Source organism: Mus pahari, chromosome X (assembly GCF_900095145.1).
Source record: "Mus pahari chromosome X, PAHARI_EIJ_v1.1, whole genome shotgun sequence".
NCBI lineage: Eukaryota > Metazoa > Chordata > Mammalia > Rodentia > Muridae > Mus > Mus pahari.
The window spans coordinates 80,596,410-80,620,122 of NC_034613.1; the positions used below are offsets into that span (position 1 = coordinate 80,596,410).

The following is a 23,713-nucleotide window of genomic DNA, read 5'->3' on the forward strand; positions in this document are numbered from 1 at the left end:
TCATTGGGAAGAGAGGCCCCTTGGTCTTGCAAACTTTATATGACCCAGCACAGGGGAAGGCCAGGGCCAAGTAGTGGGATTGGGTGGGTAGGGGAGCAGGGGCAGGGGAGTATAGGGAACTTTCAGGATAGCATTTGAAATGTAAATAAAGAAAATAATAATAATAATAATAATAATAATAATAATAATAATAATAATAAAGAAATTAAAGAAAAAGAGTGAAATCACAGAAATAATAAAAGAAAATCAGCTGAATTAAGTCTATACCTTTGGGATAAAGGAGGCTGTTCTCAGCTTATTACCAAGGGCAGAAACACACAATGCAAAGAAACAAAGAACATAACTGCGGAATTGATGAGTAAGTGAAGAAATAAAAGCCTATACACTTAGTGAAGATGAACATCCCACTGGAAACTAGGGAAAGGATCTTAGTGGGAAAACCTATGAAAACGCAAGCACAGTGCCAATCAATTTACCAGCACAAAAGCAAAGGAAAACATTCTTTATTAGAATGGCAAATAATAACCAGTGAAGGTTGCGTGTGGGCGCTAAATGGAACATTTTCTAAGGGCAATTTAACCAAATATATCTCAAGTCCAAAGAAGATAATTCCACTTCTAGGATCAACGCTAGGGAAACAAGTGGACAAGGTAAATAGCTGTTTTTAAAAACTGCTTTTCACACACGCACACCCATACATCATACCCAGAGAATGCGGATGTGGGAAGAGAAAGAGAAAACAAAAGCTGTTTTTAGAGCAGTCTGTGCCAGCAAGGTGACTTGCTGCGGAAATGAAGTGCTGTGGAAGCTTGCTGAGGCGAGTGCGGATCCCTGGAAATGGAAGGCAAAGAGCAGCACCTAACAGTGTCATCTGATCTCCACATCCAAAGCATGCCACACAGCACTGTCAGATGCAAACACCTATGCAATGCATCATATACTCACACACATGAGAAGGTAGTAAAAACTACAAACCAGGATAAAAGCCAACATTAGTGAGTCAAATGGCATGGCCTATCTGTAAAATTAATAATATAAGTAAGTGCCAAGTGGTGGCGGCACAGGCCTTTAATCCCAGCACTCAGGAAGCAGAGGCAGGAGGATCTGAGTGCGAGGCCAGCCTGGTCTACAGAGTGAGTTCCAGGACAGCCAGGGCTACATAGGAACCCTGTCTTGAAAAAAACCCAACAGGACAATTTGCATGTGTGTGTGAGAGAGTACTGACAACTACATGCTACATAATAACATTTCAGTGACAGACTGTACACAATAGTGTCCCTAAAAGATTATGTCACCTGGTAAGGTTGTAGTCCTCTTATGTTTCTATGAGGATACTCTACAGTGTTCATATAAATTTTCCTCATGAAGCATTTCTCTAAGGTATCTGTCATTGAGTGATCCATGACTATATTATGAAATTACTGGCCACTATTAAGTGGCCAAGAACTATATTGTAAACACTTAAAAAAATTGCTGAGCAGTGGTGTTCACCTTTAAATCCCAGCACTTGGGATCTCTGTGAGTTGGAGGCCAGCCTGGTCTACAGAGTGAGTTATAGGACAATGAGGGCTATACAGAGAATCTTTGTCTCAAAAAACTTCACACTCATACACTATGAATGCTTAGGGGAAAATAATGGCAGAAGAAATGTTAGCTGAGGCTGTCCTCCAGTAATGAGATTTTGGGATAAGTTTCTTTTACTTATCTCAAGTCTTATTTTTTCCTCAATGAAAATTTTCTGTAACAAATATGTACAAACAATGAAAGCAAAGATGAATAAACTCTGAAACTAGAAGTTCACAAGTAGCCAGGCTTGGCAGCACACACCTTTAATCACAGCCCTCAGGAGGCATAGGCAGGCCGATCCACAAGTGAAACCCTTCTTCAAAACAAAACAAAAAAGCCCAAGTTTGCAATTATGCACAAGAAATTTTACATTGGGTAAATGTTCATGTACCTCTTTCCAATGTATTTATAAATTAAGTATCTGTAAAATGAAACAATCCATTATAGTGCAGAAACATCTCTACCTGAAGGGAAGAGGCTTATTTTAATGGATTAATTCTCAGAACACCTCCCTACCGTCCTGAGCTTTTCTATCTCCATCATGAAGACCAATATGATTGACATAAATGACTCTCCAGCTAGTGAGTCCATATATGGCAGAACTTATATGTTCTCACTGAACAGAAAAGGCTGTTACCAGGACACAAGCTCATCTTTCACCCCTCCCTTTACTAACAGCACAAGGCATCTCAAATCTTAATTTTCCAACCTAGCTGCATAAAGCCAGCAAGTTATCAAAATTAACTGAGTAAGAGCTACTGCCATGAAGACATAGCCCACACTGGATTCAGCACTGTCCATTCACTTAAACTGGCCCTGATGAAAAAAATGTTACAGAGTTGGGACTCTGGAAAAACCATAACAATTAATTAATAAGTGGGTACTTCTCCAAATCTTTATCTTCAAATGTAGACCTAGAGACTAGCTCCATTTTGAGAATTTCAAATGTCCCCAACTAATGACTTAAGGAAAACAAAGCTCCTAGATTCAATCCATTTAATGTCAACACATTAAATGACAGTTGAGGTGGAACCTTCAGGGTTCTTTGGAAAGTCAATTATGGTGTTTTGCTGGGGCAAACATGTGAAGGTGTGTCCTGAAGTGGACACAGGTGTGAAAGACTAAAGCCGACTCATGAAGGAATGTTTAACTGAAGCAGACATAGGAGAAAGGATGTTCTGCTAAAGCAAACATGTAAAAGGACACATGATGAAGGATTTTTTGCTAATGACACAAATGCATTGGTCCACCATATAATGGGTAGTTGAACTGCATTTGTCGGGACTCCACAGAGAGTAATGAGCCAAACAAAAACAAAAACAAACAAACAAAACCCCTTCTGGTGGTGTGCTGCAGTTTCTTGTAGCTTCCTGCTTCCTTGGACTCAGGCTGATTGGCAGAGTGATGTCAGCTGAGATGGGTGCAAGACCCTTAGAGGACACGTGATATTTGGAGGTTAGAAAAAGAACTCAATGGACAGTGACAGAGGAAGGTTGAGTTTGCTGTGCAGCACTTGTGGGCCTCCAGTTCGCTTCCCTGAGAGAGACAAAGCTGAGAACTTCTACTGGTGTTCCTGTTGGTCCCTCCTGCTGACCTGAGTTGAGGCTGAGGCCTGGCCATCTCTGCTAGGTTGTGTCAGTGCTGTTGCTAACCCAACTTTACTGAACTGAACTGCTGGTGTATCTGTGAGGGGTTTGTGAGTGGACTGAGCTGCCGTTGCCTGCTGACCTGTGAACGGAACTGCTGATTTCCAGACAACGCAGATGAGAGTTGCTCCAAAGAACCTTTCTAAGCAGGCCCACTTCCCTGTACCCTTTCTTTCCCACCTCTGGTGGGTAGTGGGCTAGAAGGGAGGTTAAAGTGTAAGAACCATCATTAAAAATAGGGTTTGAAAAAATAGAGTTACAGACAGCAGTGGCTAGTATCAAGGAAATAACTATATGGGTGGCTCTAACCCAATGCTTGTACTTTTCACATTCACAGATCCATTAAAATACAACTGAACCTGAGCTCCCTTCTCCTGGCTGGAAGTAGCATTTTGGGCTGTATGGTACACTGCAGAGGACCCAGCGTATTATGGAAAAGGAACTCACCGGTCTAGCTCTGTCACAACCTTGAGCACATTCTTTCACACCTCTGACCTCCATATTTCCTGGGTTAAAACTCTTCAAGGTTGGTTGTGTGGTATAGCATTTCCCTACTTCTATTCACAGAGCTCATCCAAGCCAAGTGTTTGTCTCATGATCATGAGGATTAAGTCTATACTTACGATAAAAGATAGTCCTCAGCACAGCTGGACTGCCGTGAGTATTCACTTGTATATCCCCAACAGGAAGAAATTAGGGCAAAGGAGCTACTTAATTTCTCTTGGAGAAAAAAAAACCCTACTCACAGCTGAGGTTATGGTTTACTGGAGAACAAAAATAGAAAACAGAAATACTTTCTGGTAACATGAGAATTCCACAGTCTTTGTGCACAGTAACAGCAATAGAATCCATTAGTTGTATATATTTTGAAAAAAACCACTTTTATGTTTCTCCAAAACAAAATCACTACAATTTTCTAAGCTCAACAGAAAAGTATTTTACTTTAGAAAGTATTTTTAAGTTGATGAATTAGGTAGCTAATTCCTGTATATATGGAGGCTACTGCATTCTTAAAACTACCACTAGATGGAACATTCCCTACAATGCTTATATTAAGCCGCTGTCTAGTTCACCTTGACTATATATATTAAGAATTGGGCCATAAAACATTAATTGAAGTTTCAGTGTTCTTTGTGAACTATGCTAAATTCTTAAGTTTAAAAAAACAACGTTATTACCCACAAGAAAATTAAAACTTTTGTCTAAATTCCAGTTATTTGTGTTCTCAAATGTGTGTGTAGTGTATGTGGGAGTGTTCATGTTAAAACGTGAGCACACAAATGTTCACACACACGTGAGGATGCCAGGTTAGTATCAGTTGTCTTCCTCATTCACTCTACCTCATTTATCAAAACAGGGTCTCTCATTTGAACCTAGAGCTCGCTTATTTAGGTGGTTTAGCTAGGCAGCTTCTCTGTGGATCCCCAGGGTGACTCCCAACCACTAGGGTTACAGGCAGGCTGTCATACCTGCCCACTATTCACTCGACAACTGCAGATCCAAACTCAGGTAGGCACACTTGTGCAGCAAGCACTTTAACTACTGAGCCATCTAGTAGCCCTGAATTATAATTCTTGTCTTAATAACATGAGTTCCATTTTACTGAAATGTTTTCTTGCCGAGGTATTTTTACTTTCATGTAATTGGCATCATACTTACTTATCCAAAACTCGTGGGTCTTCCGGGCTCTTGTTTTCATATTCTAAAAGTTCAAGGAAGCTCTGCATGTACCTAGAAAAGACAAGTCAGCACATGAACTACCTGTCTAACTCCCTTTCCCTCTTCACTCAGCCTTTACCCCACTTCTATATGCAGCTTAAGGGCTTCAGGCTAAGTTGATTCCTCCAGAGCATGTAGGTGGCCCTATCTTTCTCTGGGAGAGCCCTTCTCTCTCATCAATAATTACTCTTTAGCCCCACAGTCCATAGCTAAGACTAAGAACCAAGTGCATCCCTGAACTGACTCAGGAACAGGCTTTAATTCAAACTGAAAGAAACACATAGAAGACTTGCTGGAGGTTTCTAAGCATACTGACTTCTCTGCTTTGGTATAGCATATGAAATCTGCAACTTCTACAGCCAGTCTTCCTCCTGGAAGGAAGCTCACCTGAAAACAAAGCCAACACTGTCAAAAAGCATAGCTCTGATAGCTTTGCATGTCTCTGATTCAAACTAATAGGAAGAACTCATCCAATGACTGGCCCTTCCAGTTGTACAAGCCAGGTACAGCTGTACTGTCTGTTATTACAAATGCATCCTAACTAATACTCCAAGTCTACAATCTGATTACTCCAAAAGTACATAAATTTTTCTTGAAACAGGGTCTCACTAGATAGCCTTGGCTGGCCTGGAAGTCAATATGAGGACCAAGATTACCCTACACTCAAAGAAGTCTATCAGCTATTAACTCCTGAATTTGGGGATTAAAGGCATACACACCACATTTGGCAGAAAGATCACAAAATTTTAAGAAGCACTCTGGTTTGACCCTGAAGCATACACCAAGAGTACAAGAAGACTATTTCTTATAGCAAAATTAACTTCAGTCTGTACTAGAGAAAATGCATATCAGAAAAAGATTCTAAATTGATCATGATAGTTTTCAATAAAGGCCAATAGAGGAAAAATCCTTAAGTCTTAATAAGATATGCCTCACATGAACAAGTTAGGCGGGCCTCCAGCCCTTTCCCAAAGCAGTAATAGATGTTATAAATGCAGAAGTTATAAATGCAGAAGAATCCAAGATCATACTAAGATTTGTAGCATGAAAAGAAAGCGGGAAGACTACAGGGTGGCCAAGAGAACAGTGTTTCACACGCAGGTCACTTTTAAAAGCAAATGACAGGATCACATAAATAAATACATGATCCTAAACTGGATTCTTAAATCAAGACAATTTTTTAAAATAAAGGAGCATTATTAAGACAATTAGTAGCCGGGCGTGGTGGCACATGCCTTTAATCCCAGCACTTGGGAGGCAGAGGCAGGCGGATTTCTGAGTTCAAGGCCAGTCTGGTCTACAAAGTGAGTTCCAGGACAGCCAGGGCTATACAGAGAAACCCTGTGTAGAAAAAACAAAAAAAAAGACAATTAGTAAAATAATAACAAGCACTACCTATTAGGAAACATTACTAGATCAATGATAAACTTCTACATGTGAATATTTATATCATGGTTTTCTAAGAGTTATCCCCAGAGATGTGTGTTAAAGTTATTTGGGGGCAAAGGAACATAATGTCAACATCAATTCAAAGTGTTTCAGGAAAAGCAATGAATTTGTGTATGATGTCAACCGATAAAAGGAACAATCTGAAATATATCCTCAAATACTACTGACATTTATTTGGAAAGAGCATTTTCAAAGAAAAAGCACATGCTACAGGAAGCCACAGTTGTGTTCAAAAGAGCACCTCCTTGTAGATTCTTTGACTACACTTCTAAAATCCCTCCTGTATCAACACACTTCTTTTTCCACTCCCTTTTCCAGCTTTTCCTTTCTTTTCTGATGGTTCCTTGTTAAACAGGGATGTTGTTTTATTCATATTTCTGTTTCTTTAATACCTAAGGCATGGTTAGGAATATATGATTAAAGAAGGAAAAGAAAAGGTCCAAGGCAAGGGGACTTCTAAAGAAAAATGATCACACCAGATAGTTGAAATCGAGAACTGTTGATTCTAATGATTAATACCAAGGGCAGAATGTTTTAAAGGTTAAAGACTTGCTGACCAGATGGCCTTACAGATGTCATTTCTTTATAAGGGCCCTCATCATAGTGGTCCCTGACAGTGACTTATACTATCTACAGCAAATTTTCAATGATGGTCTCAAAGCAACAAAGAAGTCTCATGCAAACAAGTATTTGTTGCGCCTTCCTTCTAAAACAAGTTATGAATCCAGAGCAGAGTCCAACTATAATATCAAATCTGTAGGCAATGTTTCTCTGATCTTTCCTGAAACCTAAGGACTCTGCAGCTCCTAGTCAGAAGCTTCTTGTCGCTTTTCTGGAAAGGGGATTAGACAGTGAACCTCTAAGACCATCTAAAATTATGGGTAGTAGAGGAAGTCCTGAGTGAAGGATGCTGTTGACATGAGCATGGCCTTTTGAGGATGTCAATGCCTCAGACCCATTGGAATGGCAAAGCCATCCCATGGTCCATGTGTGGATGTTGAGTGTGTACAGAAAATATCCGCTCAAGTTTCCTCCTCCCAGATATGTACAGCCTGAGACTGCCTATAGAGACTCCCTACCTACAACAGCTAAACTTAGCACCTTATTCAGCTATATACTATAAACCTGCGTCCTTACTTCTGATGGTGCAAGTCCATCAGAATGCATGGCTCACTCGACTCCAGCTTTTCTACATGTGAGCTATTACTTCTTCATTCCCTGTCATCTGAATTAGGTCAATCCCTAATCTATGCAAGGTTATCACATAAAACAGTGCTTTTAACAAAAACTTATTATTGAGGAATGGCCATTGAATTGTTCATTCTTTATCAGAAGCCAAGCCACCACAAACTGTCTGAATGTGAGCTAATCTTCTTAAGCTGGTGATTTCTTAAGATGGTCCTCTGCACCAGTCAACTCCACCCAGCAATCAAGGAACAGTACAAGACCATGGCTAGCATTTTCTGCCCCTTTTTTGTTCTCAACACTGTTCCTGATTAACAATACGTGTGCCTCCTGGTCCTTACAGTCCTCCAGGTTTCTCCACATACTTCTGCCATGCTTTTTATAGCAGAGTAGAGCAAACATGCAGATCCCTGTCTAAAAACATACCACCTTTTCTTACAGCCTCCCACTCAGTGACCTCACGGCGGGTGGGGGGATTATCACAGACTCCACTCCCTCTGTTAAAGAATGCACATTTTATAGTCAGAGCTCTGATTTAACTTTGCTTTAACTTTAAGATCTTTCATAAAGCAGATGCAGCACAACATGGAGATGATTGTTTTTTCCTGTGAGGTTCCTCTGTAAATGACTTAGTCTAAAAAGTATTTCCTTCATGAAAGATCTTTAAAACAAAACTAAAAGAGGCAAGGCTGAGACTTACTAAAGGTCGAAAACATCTCTCTATCCAAAGGAGGGCAAATGGGTTAGGCACGTAGCTCAATTAGGAGGGCTTGCCTCACCTCTGTTGTCAAAGGCCTGCTTACAATCCCCAGTAACAGGACATGGTGGCACACGAATGTGCTCTCAGTACTCAGGAGGCAAGAGGATCAGATGTGCAAAGGACACCTAGGCTACAAATGGAATTCTCGGCAAGTCTGGGACACAAGGGACACTGCCTCAATTTCTTTCTTTCTTTAAATCAAAGTAGGTCCACTGATACTGGTCACTGTAACGTCATTCCTTCATTTTATTCTCTAATTTTTTTCAATGAGCAATCATGTCTATAACAAGAAAAAATGAAAGGTTCAGAAAGTGTCTTATGGTTCAAGATACTTACATTAAAATTTTTTAAATGAATAGTTAAAGGCATGTAAGTGCAAGGAAACCCCAGTTATCCTGAAAGCCTCGTTCCCAGAGAAGACAGTATTTATACTTCTGTGCAAAATGCTTCCAGTGCTGAAATGTTCGCAGCATTTACTTACCAACTCTGAACTAATCCCACGGAAGGGCGGTTCAACAAGTTATCTGGCAAAAGATTAACCTCTCTCATGGTGTTAGCCAGTCGCACAGGGAGTTCCTTGCGCAGAAACATGTATGAAGTTTTTTCACATGCATTATCCCTTCCTATTAAGAGATGAAAAAAATTCCATAAAATTAACATCTAGAGACATAAAATGCTCTCATGTTCACAGAATTAGAAAAAGAAAAAGAAAATTAAGTAATATAATGATGTCTAGTTAAATTTTCATTCTCCAAAATAACAAGTTTAAGAAAACGGCTTAATTAGAAGCGAAAAAGAATATTTATTTCAAGAGGCAACTTTGAAAGCAGTTTTTTTCTTAACACAAATAGGTACCTAGTGTTACTGGCCACAACATAAAAGTGACCTGGGATATAATTTGAGTTTGCTTTCAAATAAACAGTGTATGGAAATTGCCAAGTACAGAACAATACGATATGGAAATCTACTATTGTTCATAGTGGTTTTCTGGGAGGCAACATGATCCTTCTGTAACTATGCCTACTGTGTGCCAACCATTTGTTAGGAGTTTTCTTCCAATGTAAAGAAACACATTGCTCTGCCATCCTGGAAGCACTCTGTGATTCCAAATGAGCAGCTCTAAGTCACACAACTAATACGTCTCAAAAAGCTTACAATGTACTCGCAGTGAATGACCCACTGTGACAAGTCCATGAAGGACAAAGCTACCCTATAGGTGGTCAGTGAGCTAAGGCAGGCATAGAAATCGGGTAGCACATGAGCATGTGGAACAGCAGAAATCAAGACCAGAACAATGGCTCTGAGCTCAGGGACAGTGGGGATGGGGTGGAGCTTTATTAAGAGCTCCTAGCTGAAGTTAGAAGTTCTGGTGTAATGCTGTACAATATGGCTAACAATTATATACCATATTTTTCCAAAAACTAGAAGGAAATTGGAAGTTTGACACAGAGAAAGGACCAAATGTTTAATGAGGCAAATATGTTTAACCTGATGTTAATTAACATTATAAAACTATTATCATGTACTGAACATTTTATACCACTCCATTATGATTAATATAAACCAGAGTAGGTTATCACCTATCAGATTTGCATCTGGATACCTAGAGCCCTTTTCCCAACTCTTTTGTGGCCAGAACACTTCCCTAAACCTGTTGAAAACTTATGGCTGGGGATATGTGTGAAATAAAGTATATGAGCTTTGGGGAGAGAAACACCCTCTGAACCGAAGCCAGCCATTCTGTGCATGTGAGACATTAGTTAAGGCTTACTACGCCTCTAAACTTTAGCTACTCTAATCTTTAAGGCAGGGGTCAATCTTTGTGAAGGCAACATGTAACCCACACATAACCGTGGTTCTCCACTCTGTGATCCTTGTGGGTCTATCCTGTCTCCCTGGCCCTGGCTAGGCCTCCCTGATGTTCCACTCTCTGGAAGCTGTTCTGGAATGAGTCAAGACCAGACACGAGGCAGGGAAGCTTTCTAAACACTTTGCCTTCCAAATTCTCCTAAGTTTTCCCTGTATAAAAAAGGCAGCAACTGAGAGGTTCACACACATGGTATTTCTAATGCTTTCATTCACTTTCTGACTTCTCCCTTTCCTTTCTACAAAATAAAGCTTGGGGGAAAAAAAAGACTCACTCTTGAAAGTCATCTGTGGATCTTTTCTTCCTCATCAACTTGGACCCCATTTCCATATTTAAACAAATTAGAATGAAAGATTGCTCTCCAATCATTGTTTCCTTCATTCTCCATGAGTATACTGAAGGTCTTTGGTAGGAAAATCCCTAACGGTTGATTCTTTCACTAACCCTTAGCATATACGTTAGCTCCCAGGTAAGAGGGGAAGGAGTATAATACTCCAGAAACAGCAGCCAACAGCTACTTTACAAAGCTCATTTTGGTAGTTTTGTTTCTATTGATCCATATAATTTTAATTTCATATGCACAAAGATACTAGTATTGCCATAGTTAATTGTATTGGATCTACTATCTAAGTTAAAATATAAATCTGGATTTTTACAGGACAGAAGAAATACTCTAGATTCTGGTAAAAATACACTGGTTTAAACACACAGGAAAATGTCACTGTGGGCTACTGAAGAGCAGCTTTCAATCAAGCTTCTTCTGAAACCTCTCTCTGAACAGCTCAGACCTTACACTCTATGTTGACTTGCTTAGAACAGTTGTAACAGGAATCTTGCATGACATTTTAGCAAAAGTTCCTTGCCTTTAGCAAAAGTCTGGTTTCCCTTGGTACTGATCAAATTCCTCACTCCCAATTCTAGGTATCTAAACATTTCAGACAGTTTTCAGCAGGGGTCTAATTGCTCTAGCAAGAACCTCCCCAAGCACTGATCCCTCTTAGTAATTTTCTGGCCGGGGGCCCTTTCCCCAGGCACATACACATACACTGTTCCTGAGCTATAAATCTCCACTGGTCCATGGTGCATTGAGAGCTGAGCCCAATCTCTCTCCCCTACTACTCTAAAATCTCCCTGCAGTGGCCACTCATGAACAGAGTTCCCTACCATCTGGTCTTAATTACTTTTGCATTGCTGTGATTAAAATGGCATGACCAAAGCAACTTCTAAATGAAAGCATTTAATTTGGGGCTTATGGTTTGTATATGCTCCGCCCAGGTAGTGGCACTATTAGAAGGTGTGGCCCTGTTGGAGTCGGTGTGTCACTGTGGGTGTGGGCTTTAAGACCCTCATTCTGACTTGGGTTTGTGGATCAAGATGTGAGTCTCAGCTGTTCCAGTGCCATGTGTGCCTGCTGCTGTACTTACCTCTATGGGGCTTGCTTACAGGTTCAGAGGTTCAGTCCATTATCATTAAGGCAGGACATGGCAGTATCTAGGCAGGCATGGTGCAGGAGGAGCTGAGAGTTCTACATCTTCATCTGAGGGATGCTAGCAGAATATTGACTTCCAGGAAGCTAGGATGAGGAAGCCACTGGGAACAACATGGGCTTTTAAAACTCCAAGTGTGCCCCTAGTGACATACTACCTCCAGCAGGGCCATTCTTGTTCCGTTCAAACCATATCATCTTTAATAAAGATTATTAATAATTTCTTCACAAGGGGAAGAAATTTCTGGAATGGGGAAGAAATAAAACGTCCCTGTACTGATAGCTGGAATTGTGACTATCAGTAGAACTAAAAACTTTAAAACCCTGAGGAGCTTTTTGTGGGGAAGGGTAGTAAAAGTTTACATGCTAAAATTTCCCAGTCTCTAGCTGGTTAGGAGCAACAGATTAGAAGCACAGGGGTAGGATGAAAAAAAGGCTATGATAAGCAAGAGCTAACCACCAGGCCCATGTCTCTCCTCTAAAACCCATAGGACTAGATGGTCCAGAATTGAAAGTTTTCCCACCTTTTAAAAAGTAAAAACTCTATGCTATTCTGATGTGACATGGAATGCTATACAGATATATAATTACAGTGGAATATATGAACATTTACATTAAATAGATTAAAGTCTATTATTTAAATCAGCTCCTATTAGATTCTACAAAAGAATAAGTGGGGCACCAAAACTTAAAATTCTATTTTCAGAACGTTTGGCCCTCATGATTCAGATAAAAGTGTATGGCCCTACAGAACAGCAATAATGTACTCGGGTCTGAATCTTAAGCGCTCACAGACTTCTTCAGTCTTCTCTATCTCACATACTTCAACCATCCATAAAATACAAGCACCTTCTTCATAGGTTTAGTGAAGGCTGGTGTTTAACACTGAACATTGACATATTCCTTAATCTTAGAAGTAGAGATCATTAAAGAGCAACCGATAATGCCTGGTGATGACCAAGCAGAACAGTTCAAAGCCATGGGCAGCAACATCAAACTGCTACATGCCCTGTCAGTCCTCAGAGCACGACTCTATTCTAGACTGGTGTGATCCCCAGCTCATCTGATGACTCTACATCACTTTAAAAACCATGAAGGTGTGTTCACTGTCCTTAGCACTCACTATTTTAAAATAAAAGTCCTAGATGACATGGCAGGCAGCTCTGCACTATCACCTTTCGGCACAATCTAAGAGACCTGGTGTCAGAAACTACTGGGCTTTGGTGGAACTGGATTGTCAGATTGTTAAAACCCGTGGAGAGAAATTTGTCTTGCTATCCCCCATAGCACCTATCACAGCACCTTGCCTATTATAGCTGCTCAATGACTTTTTGGAAGATGCGATCATGCTTTCAAAGGTTTACATTTTTAATGCAGAATAGCTAAAAATTCCCAGGTTTTTCCTCCTACATTCTAATTTAGCTCCAAGAACAAATTCTTTGTACTTAGCTACCTTAATTATACATCAGCTTAAACAGGAGCATAAGTCTTTTTAGTTAGTTAATTAGCCGATCTAAAAATAAATGTCTGATTTTTACAACTTTTCTGTGGCTTTCTTCATATACATTAAAGATATTTTATCCTAGATGTTGAATACTTATCAAGGGGTTCTATTAGCCACTTTTATAATAAGTGTATCAGAACCGCCTTGGTTTTTAATAGCTGCCCTCTCAAAGGAGTCACTTCCACAGGTCTTTCCCAGCTATTCTTTCCAGTTCTTTGATGCCATTCTTCCCTCCCCCCCACACTTGGCTTCTCTACATTCCCTGCTTCTTATTTTCTATTTATGTACAACAGTATTATTCTACATTTCTCTATATGCTTCCTATTATTTGGATTTGCCAGTTAAAGCTTTTCTAATATCCATTTAGAATATGACAGAGAGGAAACCATGAGGATCTTAGAGAATTGACTCAGCAAACCCAAGTCTCAGGGGCTGCTTTTCTCCTGGTTTCATGAGCCTTTGAGTCTCTTGTTTCTGCTTCGTTTCAATGGTGGGGATTTAAAGGTAGGGTTCCGTGCCCTCTCCCACTCAGTCTCTTTGTGTTTTTATACTCCGTCCTTTCACTGGAATGTCGGAGACAACTATTCATGTGCAGAAAGCCCTACGGTTTCCCTGGTCTAGGATGGCTCCATATAGCTTTCTGTTTACCAAGGTATTGGAAGAACAGGCATAAAATTAAAATTTGGGGAGTCCTCTTGTGGAGGAACCAAGAAGTAACCAGAAGTATTTGTCCAGCCACCTGAGAGCAAGGGTTCCCAGACAAGACTCTTCCATAGTAGCTGGTGTCTTTAACCCTGTTTTCAAGTAATTTACAGGAGAGAGAGAAAATATTCTGTTAATGAAATGGCCTGATAATGAGCATTTTATAATTGAAGAATGTTGAGGATATCTTCCATAATCTGTCTCACTGTGAATAGAGTCAGTGTCTCCTAAATATAGTTTCCAGTGGATCCTTAAAGGCTATCTCCATCTCCACCTTTCTACCACTTGGTGTGGGTTGGTTACAGAATAGCAGGAGAGGGACAAGTGAGTGAAAAAGGAGAACAAAGGGAAAGTCCTAGTGAGGCCTGAAATCTTAGTGAGAACGACCCTGCTCAGCCATGAGAGGTTGCATTTTCCCAGGACTGTCTAGTAAATGTTGGAGTTGATGATGTATTTTTTTCCATTAACCATGTTAAATTGGATAAATTTTACAAGGATATAGTTTTAGGGTAGCTCTTTGACATGTTCTTTTCTCTAGTTGTATTTATAAGACTTTAATCTTGGAATATGGTAACACACACTTGCAATCCAAGCACAGGAGGCAGGGGCCTCCCTGGTGAGCAAAACGAAATGGATGGCACCGGAGAGACAACAGCCCGAAGCTGTCTTGTGGCCTTCGCACTTATGGGCACACATGCATGCACAAGTACAGAACTATCAGATGACCTAGTAACCCTCTTCTGAATAATATAGTGGCAATAAGGCAACACACTGCATCGGATGCATCAGAGAGTATGAAGAAATATGGAAGCCCAGAGAGCTGTGATCAGCTAGACTCTAGAGCGTCTTGGCCTTCCTAAAGCTTTAGTACAGTTCCTCCTCCTGTGGTGACCCTACCCATAAAATTACTTTCATTGCCACCTCCTAACTGTAGTTCTTAGCTCCTGAAGAACAATATAATTACCTGTCTAACTCAAAAGTCCGAGCACCTAGACACCGCTCTAAGAGACTGAATATTAAGTGGCTTAGGCGGGGGAACACTATCAACTCATAGGTACTCCCAAGAAACATGAACCATACACTAGCATCTAATCATGTACAACTAAGTGAGGAAACAGGAGTCAAAGAATTCCTCAGGCTCAAATGGCAGACACAGAGCATTTGAAAGCATTTTGGCTACCTACACATTTTAGTCTTTATTTTCAGGTCTGAACCCCTTTTTTTTCAGCCCCGTAGAAAACTGACCATGGATACCTTCAATCTACATGCCTCTTTTTTCTCCCCTTTCACTATTAGGTGACCCCAAGTGGAGAAGATGAAAGCTGAACAAATCCGTTAAGGAAATGAGCTGTACTTGACAATGTGGTAATGTCTGACAGGTGAGGATCATGCACTTGTTGAACTTTCCCCCATTTCTATCATGTAGCACCTCTGTTCTCAGCTATAAAGAATAGTAGGAGCCTGGCAGTGGTGGTGCACGCCTTTGATCCCAGCACTTGGGAGGCAGAGGCAGGCAGATTTCTGAGTTCAAGGCCAGCCTGGTCTACAAAGTGAGTTTCAGGACAGCCAGGGCTATACAGAGACACCCTGTCTCACAAAAAACAAAAAACAAACAAAAAAAAAGGTAGGATGGGCAGGTGAACTTTTGGGATAGCATTTGAAATGTAAAATAAAGAAAATATCTAATAAAAAAAAGAAACCAGAAAAAATAAGTGATTGCAGAAAGATAGGTATGCCACAAAAGGCCCTATTGTTTTCTACTACCACATGGGACAGTATTAAACTTCATGGTGTGGAGAACCATGGAAGAGTTGATCACTTATACTGAGACTACTATATACTGGTCTCCAAAGACATTACAGGGGCAAAGCAAATGTTATGGCGGAATCCCAGATCAACTCTAAGAATGAAATTAAACTGTTGCTGCCAGAATGATGTTTAGAGAAATAAAGCACCATTGTGTTAGAACCCAAAGTGTTCAGTTAGAGAGAATATATCAATCTTGACCTGTGAAACATAATCGCTTACTACAACTGTATGGTATTCATTATGGCAGAAGGTACAATCTTAGAGAGAAGATGAACCGATGATCAGGAGCAGGGTTCTCAAAGAGATGTGATGGCACACATCTGTAATCCCAGCGCTTGGGAGCAAAACCAGGCAGATCTCTCTGAGTTTGAGGCCAGGGTAGTTTACAAAGTAAGTTCCATGACAGCCATGAGTGTTACACAGAGAAACCCTGTTGTGGGCAAACAAACAAACAAACAAAGGGAATATGAAGGATACCTAACATGAGCCATGACCGAGTTCTGTTCTGCCAGTTAAAGGAATATAAAGGGAAATTAGCCCTCCCTCCCTACCCTAAAACCATATAAAGAGATACTTTAATGCTAGTTTCAATGCCAACTTCCACTACAAAGATGGACCGCTTTCAACTATCAGGTGGCCCAGCCACAGTCCCACTGACATATTTTTGATACTATGCTAGTCAACATGCTCTTCACTGACTACCAACACAAAAACATACAAAGAATTTATACAAATGATTCAAATTCCAGATTCCAGGGACTAAATGTTCAAAGACACTTTATGCGGAACAAAACTGCAGGCGATATACCCAATCAGGCAAAAACCTTGTAGTGCCTATGTTAGGCATTACAATTAATCCCAAAACCTCATTTTGGCAACCCTGTAGAGAAACAAGTACTGTCAGTTTTGTAAACTGAACCTATAAAATCTTTCAAAGCCATTCATATGGAGATCCTATTCAGAAACAAGACACTCCATAAGTAAATACCAGATTATCTGGAAAAGTCTAAGCCACCCAATAAATCACATTCCACATAAGCAGTGCTGAGTGTTAGCAGGAGACAGACAACTTTATACTTACTGCAGCTTCAGAGCAATAGTGCTCACTCTTTAAAGAGGGGACATAACTGCCTTAGATCAGGGGTTGGCAAACTTGTGTTAGATGACCCGACAATAAGCACTTTTGGCCTTGTGAGCCATACATACAATTTCTGGCAACAACGCATCTCTGCTGTTGGGGAGGAAACCAAAGCTACAGACTGTATGTAACAAATGGGCATGTGTACGTTCCAGTAAAGCATTATTTGTGGGTATCAAAACTCAGGGTACAAAGAACGATTTCTAGTATAAACAATGGACTTTTGGTGCTGATGATGGTTTCTTAGTTGCAACAGTGGTTGCTGGCAGCTCTTCAAGGTCTCACACTGGTACAGGATGTTGAAGGCAGTTTAGGCTGTATTTGGAATATACAAGGGAACTCTGTACTTTCTGCACTTGCAGAAGTTCGCTGTGCATCGAAAGATACTCTTAAACATGTACTAATTTTAAAAATGAGGAAAAGCATAGGCTCTGATCAGAGACATTATTAGATAAGGGTATTCAAAAAAAGGAGCGAGATCTACCCAACTCTAAGACAGAACTATCATTGAAGTACAATTTAATTGTATATACAATATAAAAAATGAAAGTGGTAATATTTTGTAATTGCATCCAGCAACAAAGCTAAGGTTTCCCAAATCTTGCCAACAGTCTAATCAATTTCCCAAAAGCTTACCAGGAGGAAAGCAGCCAGCCATGAACAAGGTCAGTAAGTGACACCATGTCCTCTTCAAAGAGCTTATTCACTGCTAGTGCGCATTCAAAGGAGGCCAACCACCATGATAAACAGTATGGCAGTGCCTCAAAAAGTGAAAATAGAATTAGCATATAACCTAGCTAGTCCACTCTTGGGTATAGCCAAAGAACCTCAAGTCCACAAAAATAGCTGCACACACAAGTTTATTGCTGCACTGTTATAAACAGCCAAACAAGAAGGGAAAGGGACATAAAAAATTAATGGATAAATGTATGCATATACAAATGAATTTTAATCAGCCATAAAGAAAAAATAGATCATAATATTCATAAGAAATGGACAGAACTGGAAATGACATTAAGCAAAAACAAAGCAAAACGAAACCCCACATTTACTTTGTAGGCAGATGCTAGGGGTATATGTGTGTTACACATGTGTTAGTCATGAAACTAGAAAGGTGACTATGAGGAAGAAAGCCACGTTAGTGGAGGACAGAGAAAAAAGATGGGTAACAGAACAGATGTGGCATGAAAGCATATGGGAAGAGGAGGAGGGCTAGCAGGAGGAGGGCAGTGGGAAGAGGAAGCCAACACAACAGCATATATATGAAAATGCTACAGTGAAATTTAACTTGTATGATAATAATAATAAAAAACTAATAAAGCGCATGAAAAACAATCAAGTGCTGTAAAAGGAACAAAGCCAGAACTCCAACTTTAGATGCCTCAAGGTGTCCCAGAGCCCAATAAATGAGTTTCATGGAAACCCAGCCCTATTAGATCATAAAGGCTTAACAGCTAGTTCTCTTTACTGACCAAAAATGCAAGAAGCTAAGCATGATATTCAGACCTTAAACTAAATTGTTCTCTCCCCTTTTAATTGTAAATAGTTGGCTTCTGTCTCTAGACAGGCTGGTCTAATTCTTGGCAATCCCTCCCAATGCTGGATCTTTTCTACTCATAGAACAGACCTGTTGTGTACATGTAAAATGGCAGAATAAACATGCTCAGAAAGAAAGATGAGACTGGTTCCCCTTTCCTAACACAATCTTTAAATAATACCTTTCAACTTCTCCAGGAGTGAAATCATGTTTCTATCCACTGGAAACCAAGTGTCAAAGAACAAGATGACTTAAAAACCTGAGACTGCAGAGAGCAAGCACTTGGCACTTAAGTCAATGTCTCAGTGGCTAATTGAGTCTTAAAATATTTTCAAAAGCAAAACTGTAGGCAGCTGGGCCCTTAAACCTCAAGACTAGCAAGAACAAGGTTATTGGCTGCTGTTGTTTATCAGCTGACACCTGTAAGATTCACGGAGCCAGCATGTTGAGGGTAGAAATCAAAGCACAGAATTCTGTGGAAAGACAGAGGAGGTGTGTACAACAGTCTGCTTTCCGGCGATTTGATTTGGGAGACGTGGTACTTTTCTGCAGGTTTAAACGTCTGGGTCTGACTAAAGTGAGTAATGTGTGATGACCTCCATGGCATTTGTGGAGTTCTCACTCTTGCTGTGCAGAGAAAACTGAGCTGAGGAGCCAGGAGGCTACAAAGGAACAAGCATCCACTCTCTGGAGAGAGGGTAGGATGAAATAAAGAGGAAACGGAACGAAAAGATCTCAATTTAAGCTTGTAAATGAGAAATAAACAAATAGGAAGGGACAAAATTGGCTAGCGAGAGGATCAGAAACAGGCAGTGAGGCCACAAGAAAAAGCAAATACTGATGAAAATGAAAACGTGTTCCCACCAACTCACTCAACTTGCGCAACAATGTATCTTTAATTACTGTGTAATAGTCCAAGTTGGTCTTTTCTTAATCAAAAGTCCCCCAAAAAAATCATAAGGTAAAATCACTAACTATCAAAGAAACGATACTTAGAAGACAGAACTGAAGGGCTGTCCAAATGGTGTAAGAGCCACCATAATGTTAACAGCTATCCAAAGACAATACATAAGTCCAAAATACAGAGACTCTACAAAAGAAAACAGAACAAGGCATGCAAGAGCTGTGTTAGGAAATAAAATCAGTAAGTTCCTTTTGTACATAAAATGTGATATTAGTGTTTCCACTAAGAAATTACTATTTGAAGCCACACTGAATATGCCAATGGACTATGAACTACATATATAATTTATAACTTCTTAGTCACATTAGCAAAAATAGATGAGATTTTTAATATTGTTTATCCTAACATATGTAAAATATCATTTCAATATTCAATCAATATGAAAGATGGAGAGTTTAGCTCAGTCATAGAGCACTGGCTTACTATATACAAAGCTCTAGATTCCATCCGTAGCAGCTCAAAAAAGTAAAAAGACATTATGCTGGTTTTAGATTAATTCCTTGTTATCTGCTATGTATCTTACATGTACCATATATCACAATTTAGAAGCTGTATTTCTATCATGAAGAAATGGCCTACAATTAAGTTCCATAAAGCTTATAGTTGTTAAGGTAAATTCTTCTTTCCAAGTTATTCTAAATTAACTGAGGAATACAGAGACAGGTCGGTGAGTGAAGTACTAGCCTCTCAAACGTGAGAACCTGAGTTACAGTCCCAGAACAGATAGAAACATGTCAGCTAGGCAGCTGCGCAGTGGTGACTCACTCCTTCCAGACCAGCACTCAGAAGGCAGAGGCATGTGGATCTCTGTGAGTTCAAGGCCAGCCCGCTCAACAAAGCACATTCCAGGACAGCCAGAGCTACACAGAGAAATCCCGTCTAAGTCAGGCATGCTGGCTTAGACTTATAATTCTCATGCTGGTGGAGCAGAGACAAGTCAGATCACTGTGGTTCTCTAATATACTTGATGAGCCCCACGGCAAGAGACTATCTAAGAAAACAAAATAAGACAGTTCTAAGGAAGGACAGCCAAGGTTATCTTTTGGCCTCCACACCATATACACATATACATCCGAATACCTACATGTAACACAATTTTAAGATGAACCGAATCAAGTCTGTTCCGAATTCAAATTAAATCAATTCAGTTTCTCAGCCACCCTAGCCACATATCTACTCCTCAAAAGGTCCATGAGCTAGCAAGGCAGTGACCATAATCAGACAAAGGAAGGTCTAGTCTAAAGAAATAAAGTGGGACTGGATGACTTGGAAGATAAGAATAATTGTTGTTCTTGCAGAGGAACCCATTTTCCATTTCCAGCCCCCACACAGTGGCTCACAACCTACCTTAACTCTAGTCCCAGGAGATCTGACCCCCTCATCTGACCTCTGAAGGCACCAAGCACACACAATGCGCATGCACACCACACAAGCGAAACACTTATACATATAAAATAAAAATATAGAAAGGAAGTCAAAATTACAACAAATGAAATAAAAATTCAAACCTAAGCACTAATCAAAATAAATATGGTAAAATAAAGCAAAAAATTATGTGACAAGGAGAAAAATTAAAGCAATAACAACAAAAGGGAACAATTATACATGCTTACCATTATGTATGACAGATCAATTGATCTATACCAGTAAACCTACCATATAAAAGAAAACAATTATTACAAAGCAAAACCAGTTTTACATTTAAAGAAACATTTAAATCAAAGTAATTCAGAAAAACTGAAAATAAGAAAGCCAGTGAGAAGATAGGATATGGATCTCAACATCAAATAAGGCTGAATCCAGACCAAAAAGCATTAAACTAGTAATGGCAAAGATGACAACTACCATGAGGACATGACAGCTAATATGTATCAAGGGTCACATTAACAATCATGACAAAACTAGAGACATATGGAAAAACAGAATTATGTTGAAATACTTTAACATCTCTCATGTTTGATCCACAACCAATGAAGTGTTTTTATACCTTCCTAAGGTATAAACAACAATATGGTATACATAATTCTGTAACCTCAGAAGAGCAAACAGCCTCCTTTCTGCTGCTCAAGGAACACTTACAGGAAACGATCACATACAAAGACAAACATCAGTAACTCAGAGAAGTTAAAGAACATTTTGTGGCCAGGCAGTGGTGGCATTGGGAGGCAGAGGCAGGCAGATTTCTGAGTTTGAGGCCGGTCTGGTCTACAGAGTGAGTTCCAGGACAGCCAGGACTGTACAGAGAAACCCTGTCTCAAAAAACAAACAAACAAACAAACAAGAACATTTTGTGCTCATGCAACAAAACTAAAGATAATTAATACACATAATAAGCCTACAATGGAAGTTTCAGCACTCTCAAGCTAATATTAATTCATAAAAGAATAAACATCTTCCAGGATATGGAAGAGATGGGGGTAAGGGTCAAATATACCTATCAACTGATAAAGCAATGATCAGAGGCACAGCTAATAGCCTTAAAACTGAAAGGGGTGGGAGACATGGCTCAGCAGTTAAGTTCACTCGTTACACTTCCAGAGGTCCTGGGTTCAGTTCTCAACACCTACATGGTAACTCACAACAGTCTATAACTGGGAGAGCTGACTTCCTCTTCTGGCCTCTACATGCACCAGGCAAGCAAGTGGTCAACAGAAATACACGTAGAAAAAAATGCCTATCTACATAAAATAAAATTAAAATTAAAATAATAGAAAAAACATAAAATAAAAGGGAGTGACCAAAAAGAAATTGGTATCCAACTTTAAAAAAAAGAAAAAGAACAAAATTAATCTAAGGCTATCAGAGAGACTCAGTAAGGTCAAGGTAAACATGAACCACAGATAAAAGCCATAAAACTAAGAAATAAATATAAGCAAATAAACCATCTGCTAACTGAATCAAGAAGACAGTGGAAGCCAGGTCTGGTGCCCCATGCCTGTAAGTCCAGAACTCCAAAACGTTGAGACAGACGGATTAACAAGAGTTCAAAGTCAATTTGGGCTACACAGTGAGTTCCAGCAGAATGAAACCCTATCTAAAATAAAGGTGGAGGGAGGGGTGGAAAGAAAAGCAAAAAGAAAGAAAGAAAGAAAGAAAGAAAGAAAGAAAGAAAGAAAGAAAGAAAGAAAGAAAGAAAGGAAGGAAGGAAGGAAGGAAGGAAGGAANGAAGGAAGGAAGGAAGGAAGGAAGGAAGGAAGGAAGAAAGAAAGAAAGAAAGAAAGAAAGAAAGAAAGAAAGAAAGAAAGAAAGAAAGAAAGAAAAAAGACTTAAGACAATACTATCAAAGCTGCATGCAATGGTACATACCTCTAATCGTAGCATTCAGAAGACTATGGATAAAGATTGGGAGCTAGAGGCTAGCTTAGACTACATAGCAAGACTGTTTCAAAAAAAATACATAAATACAACTGGACATGGTTCATGTCTTTAATCCTAGCACTGAGGAGGCAGAGGCAAGCAGATCTCTGAGTCTGAGGCCAGCCTAGTGTACAGAGGGTTTTCCAGACTCCAATCCAATGGTCACACAAGGTCATAAAACTAAACCTAAAGCCATGAATCTAGGAAGGGTCAGGGTGTGTGTGTGTGTGTGTGTGTGTGTGTGTGTGTGCGCGCGCGTGCGCAGCGGGTGATAGGGATGGGAAATGGGTAAGAGAGGAGGAGAAAGTAGTGAGAATAGATTATATACATAAGAAACTTGCCAAAAGACAAGCAAATTTTTTTAAAGCACAAAATAAAAAAAAAGTGAGTGCCTAAATGGAAAAAGAGATGGGAGACAGGGGAATCTATCCAAACGTGCCAAAAAAAAAAAAATCAATGAAAATGAGGATTTTGTAGAAAAAAATATCAAAATAGACTCCAGATGACTCAGAAAATGTACACAGACCAATACCATAGAATATAGAAACTTGTGGAAGGTTTCATAGGAGTGTTATACCAAATCTTTAAAGAGCAGTTGCCGGGTGTGGATTTCTGAGTTCAAGGCCAGCCTGGTCTACAGAGTGAGTTCCAGGTCAGCCAGGGCAACACAGAGAAACCCTGTGTTGAAAAACCAAAAAAAAAAAAAAAAAAAAAAAAAACCAAAACCCAAAAAAAAAAGCAGTTAACTCAAAAGAATAAATCAGTATTAATGGAGAAAAAAAAATTATCTTTCTGAAACAAGCCTAACTTTTGAAAAAAGAAAGCCAACCCAAACCTAACAGCCTGCATATGCAAACATCTACAAATAACGCAAGGGTCTCAGTATAACGACCAAGAGTTTATCAAACTATCTTCTACTGCTATACAATTTTCCAAAATAAAAAGCCAAGATAAAGTTTACTTGAGGAAAAAACATTTCTATGCAAACATGACTTCACGCATCAAAAGTGTGATAACCATGAAG

General features: G+C 39.7%; 1 protein-coding gene across 1 annotated transcript in view; it reads right to left on the reverse strand.

Annotated features, from left to right (window-relative positions):
• Nucleotides 1–23,713, reverse strand: part of Pdk3 (pyruvate dehydrogenase kinase 3) — a 66,687-nt gene that overhangs the window by 39,880 nt on the left and 3,094 nt on the right. Inside the window, exons 2-3 of the mRNA XM_021187890.2 lie at nt 8,807–8,948; nt 4,872–4,943 (exon numbers count right to left, since the gene is read on the reverse strand). Of these exons, the coding sequence (XP_021043549.1) occupies nt 4,872–4,943; nt 8,807–8,948 (214 nt within the window). The remainder of the gene's footprint in view (nt 1–4,871; nt 4,944–8,806; nt 8,949–23,713) is intronic.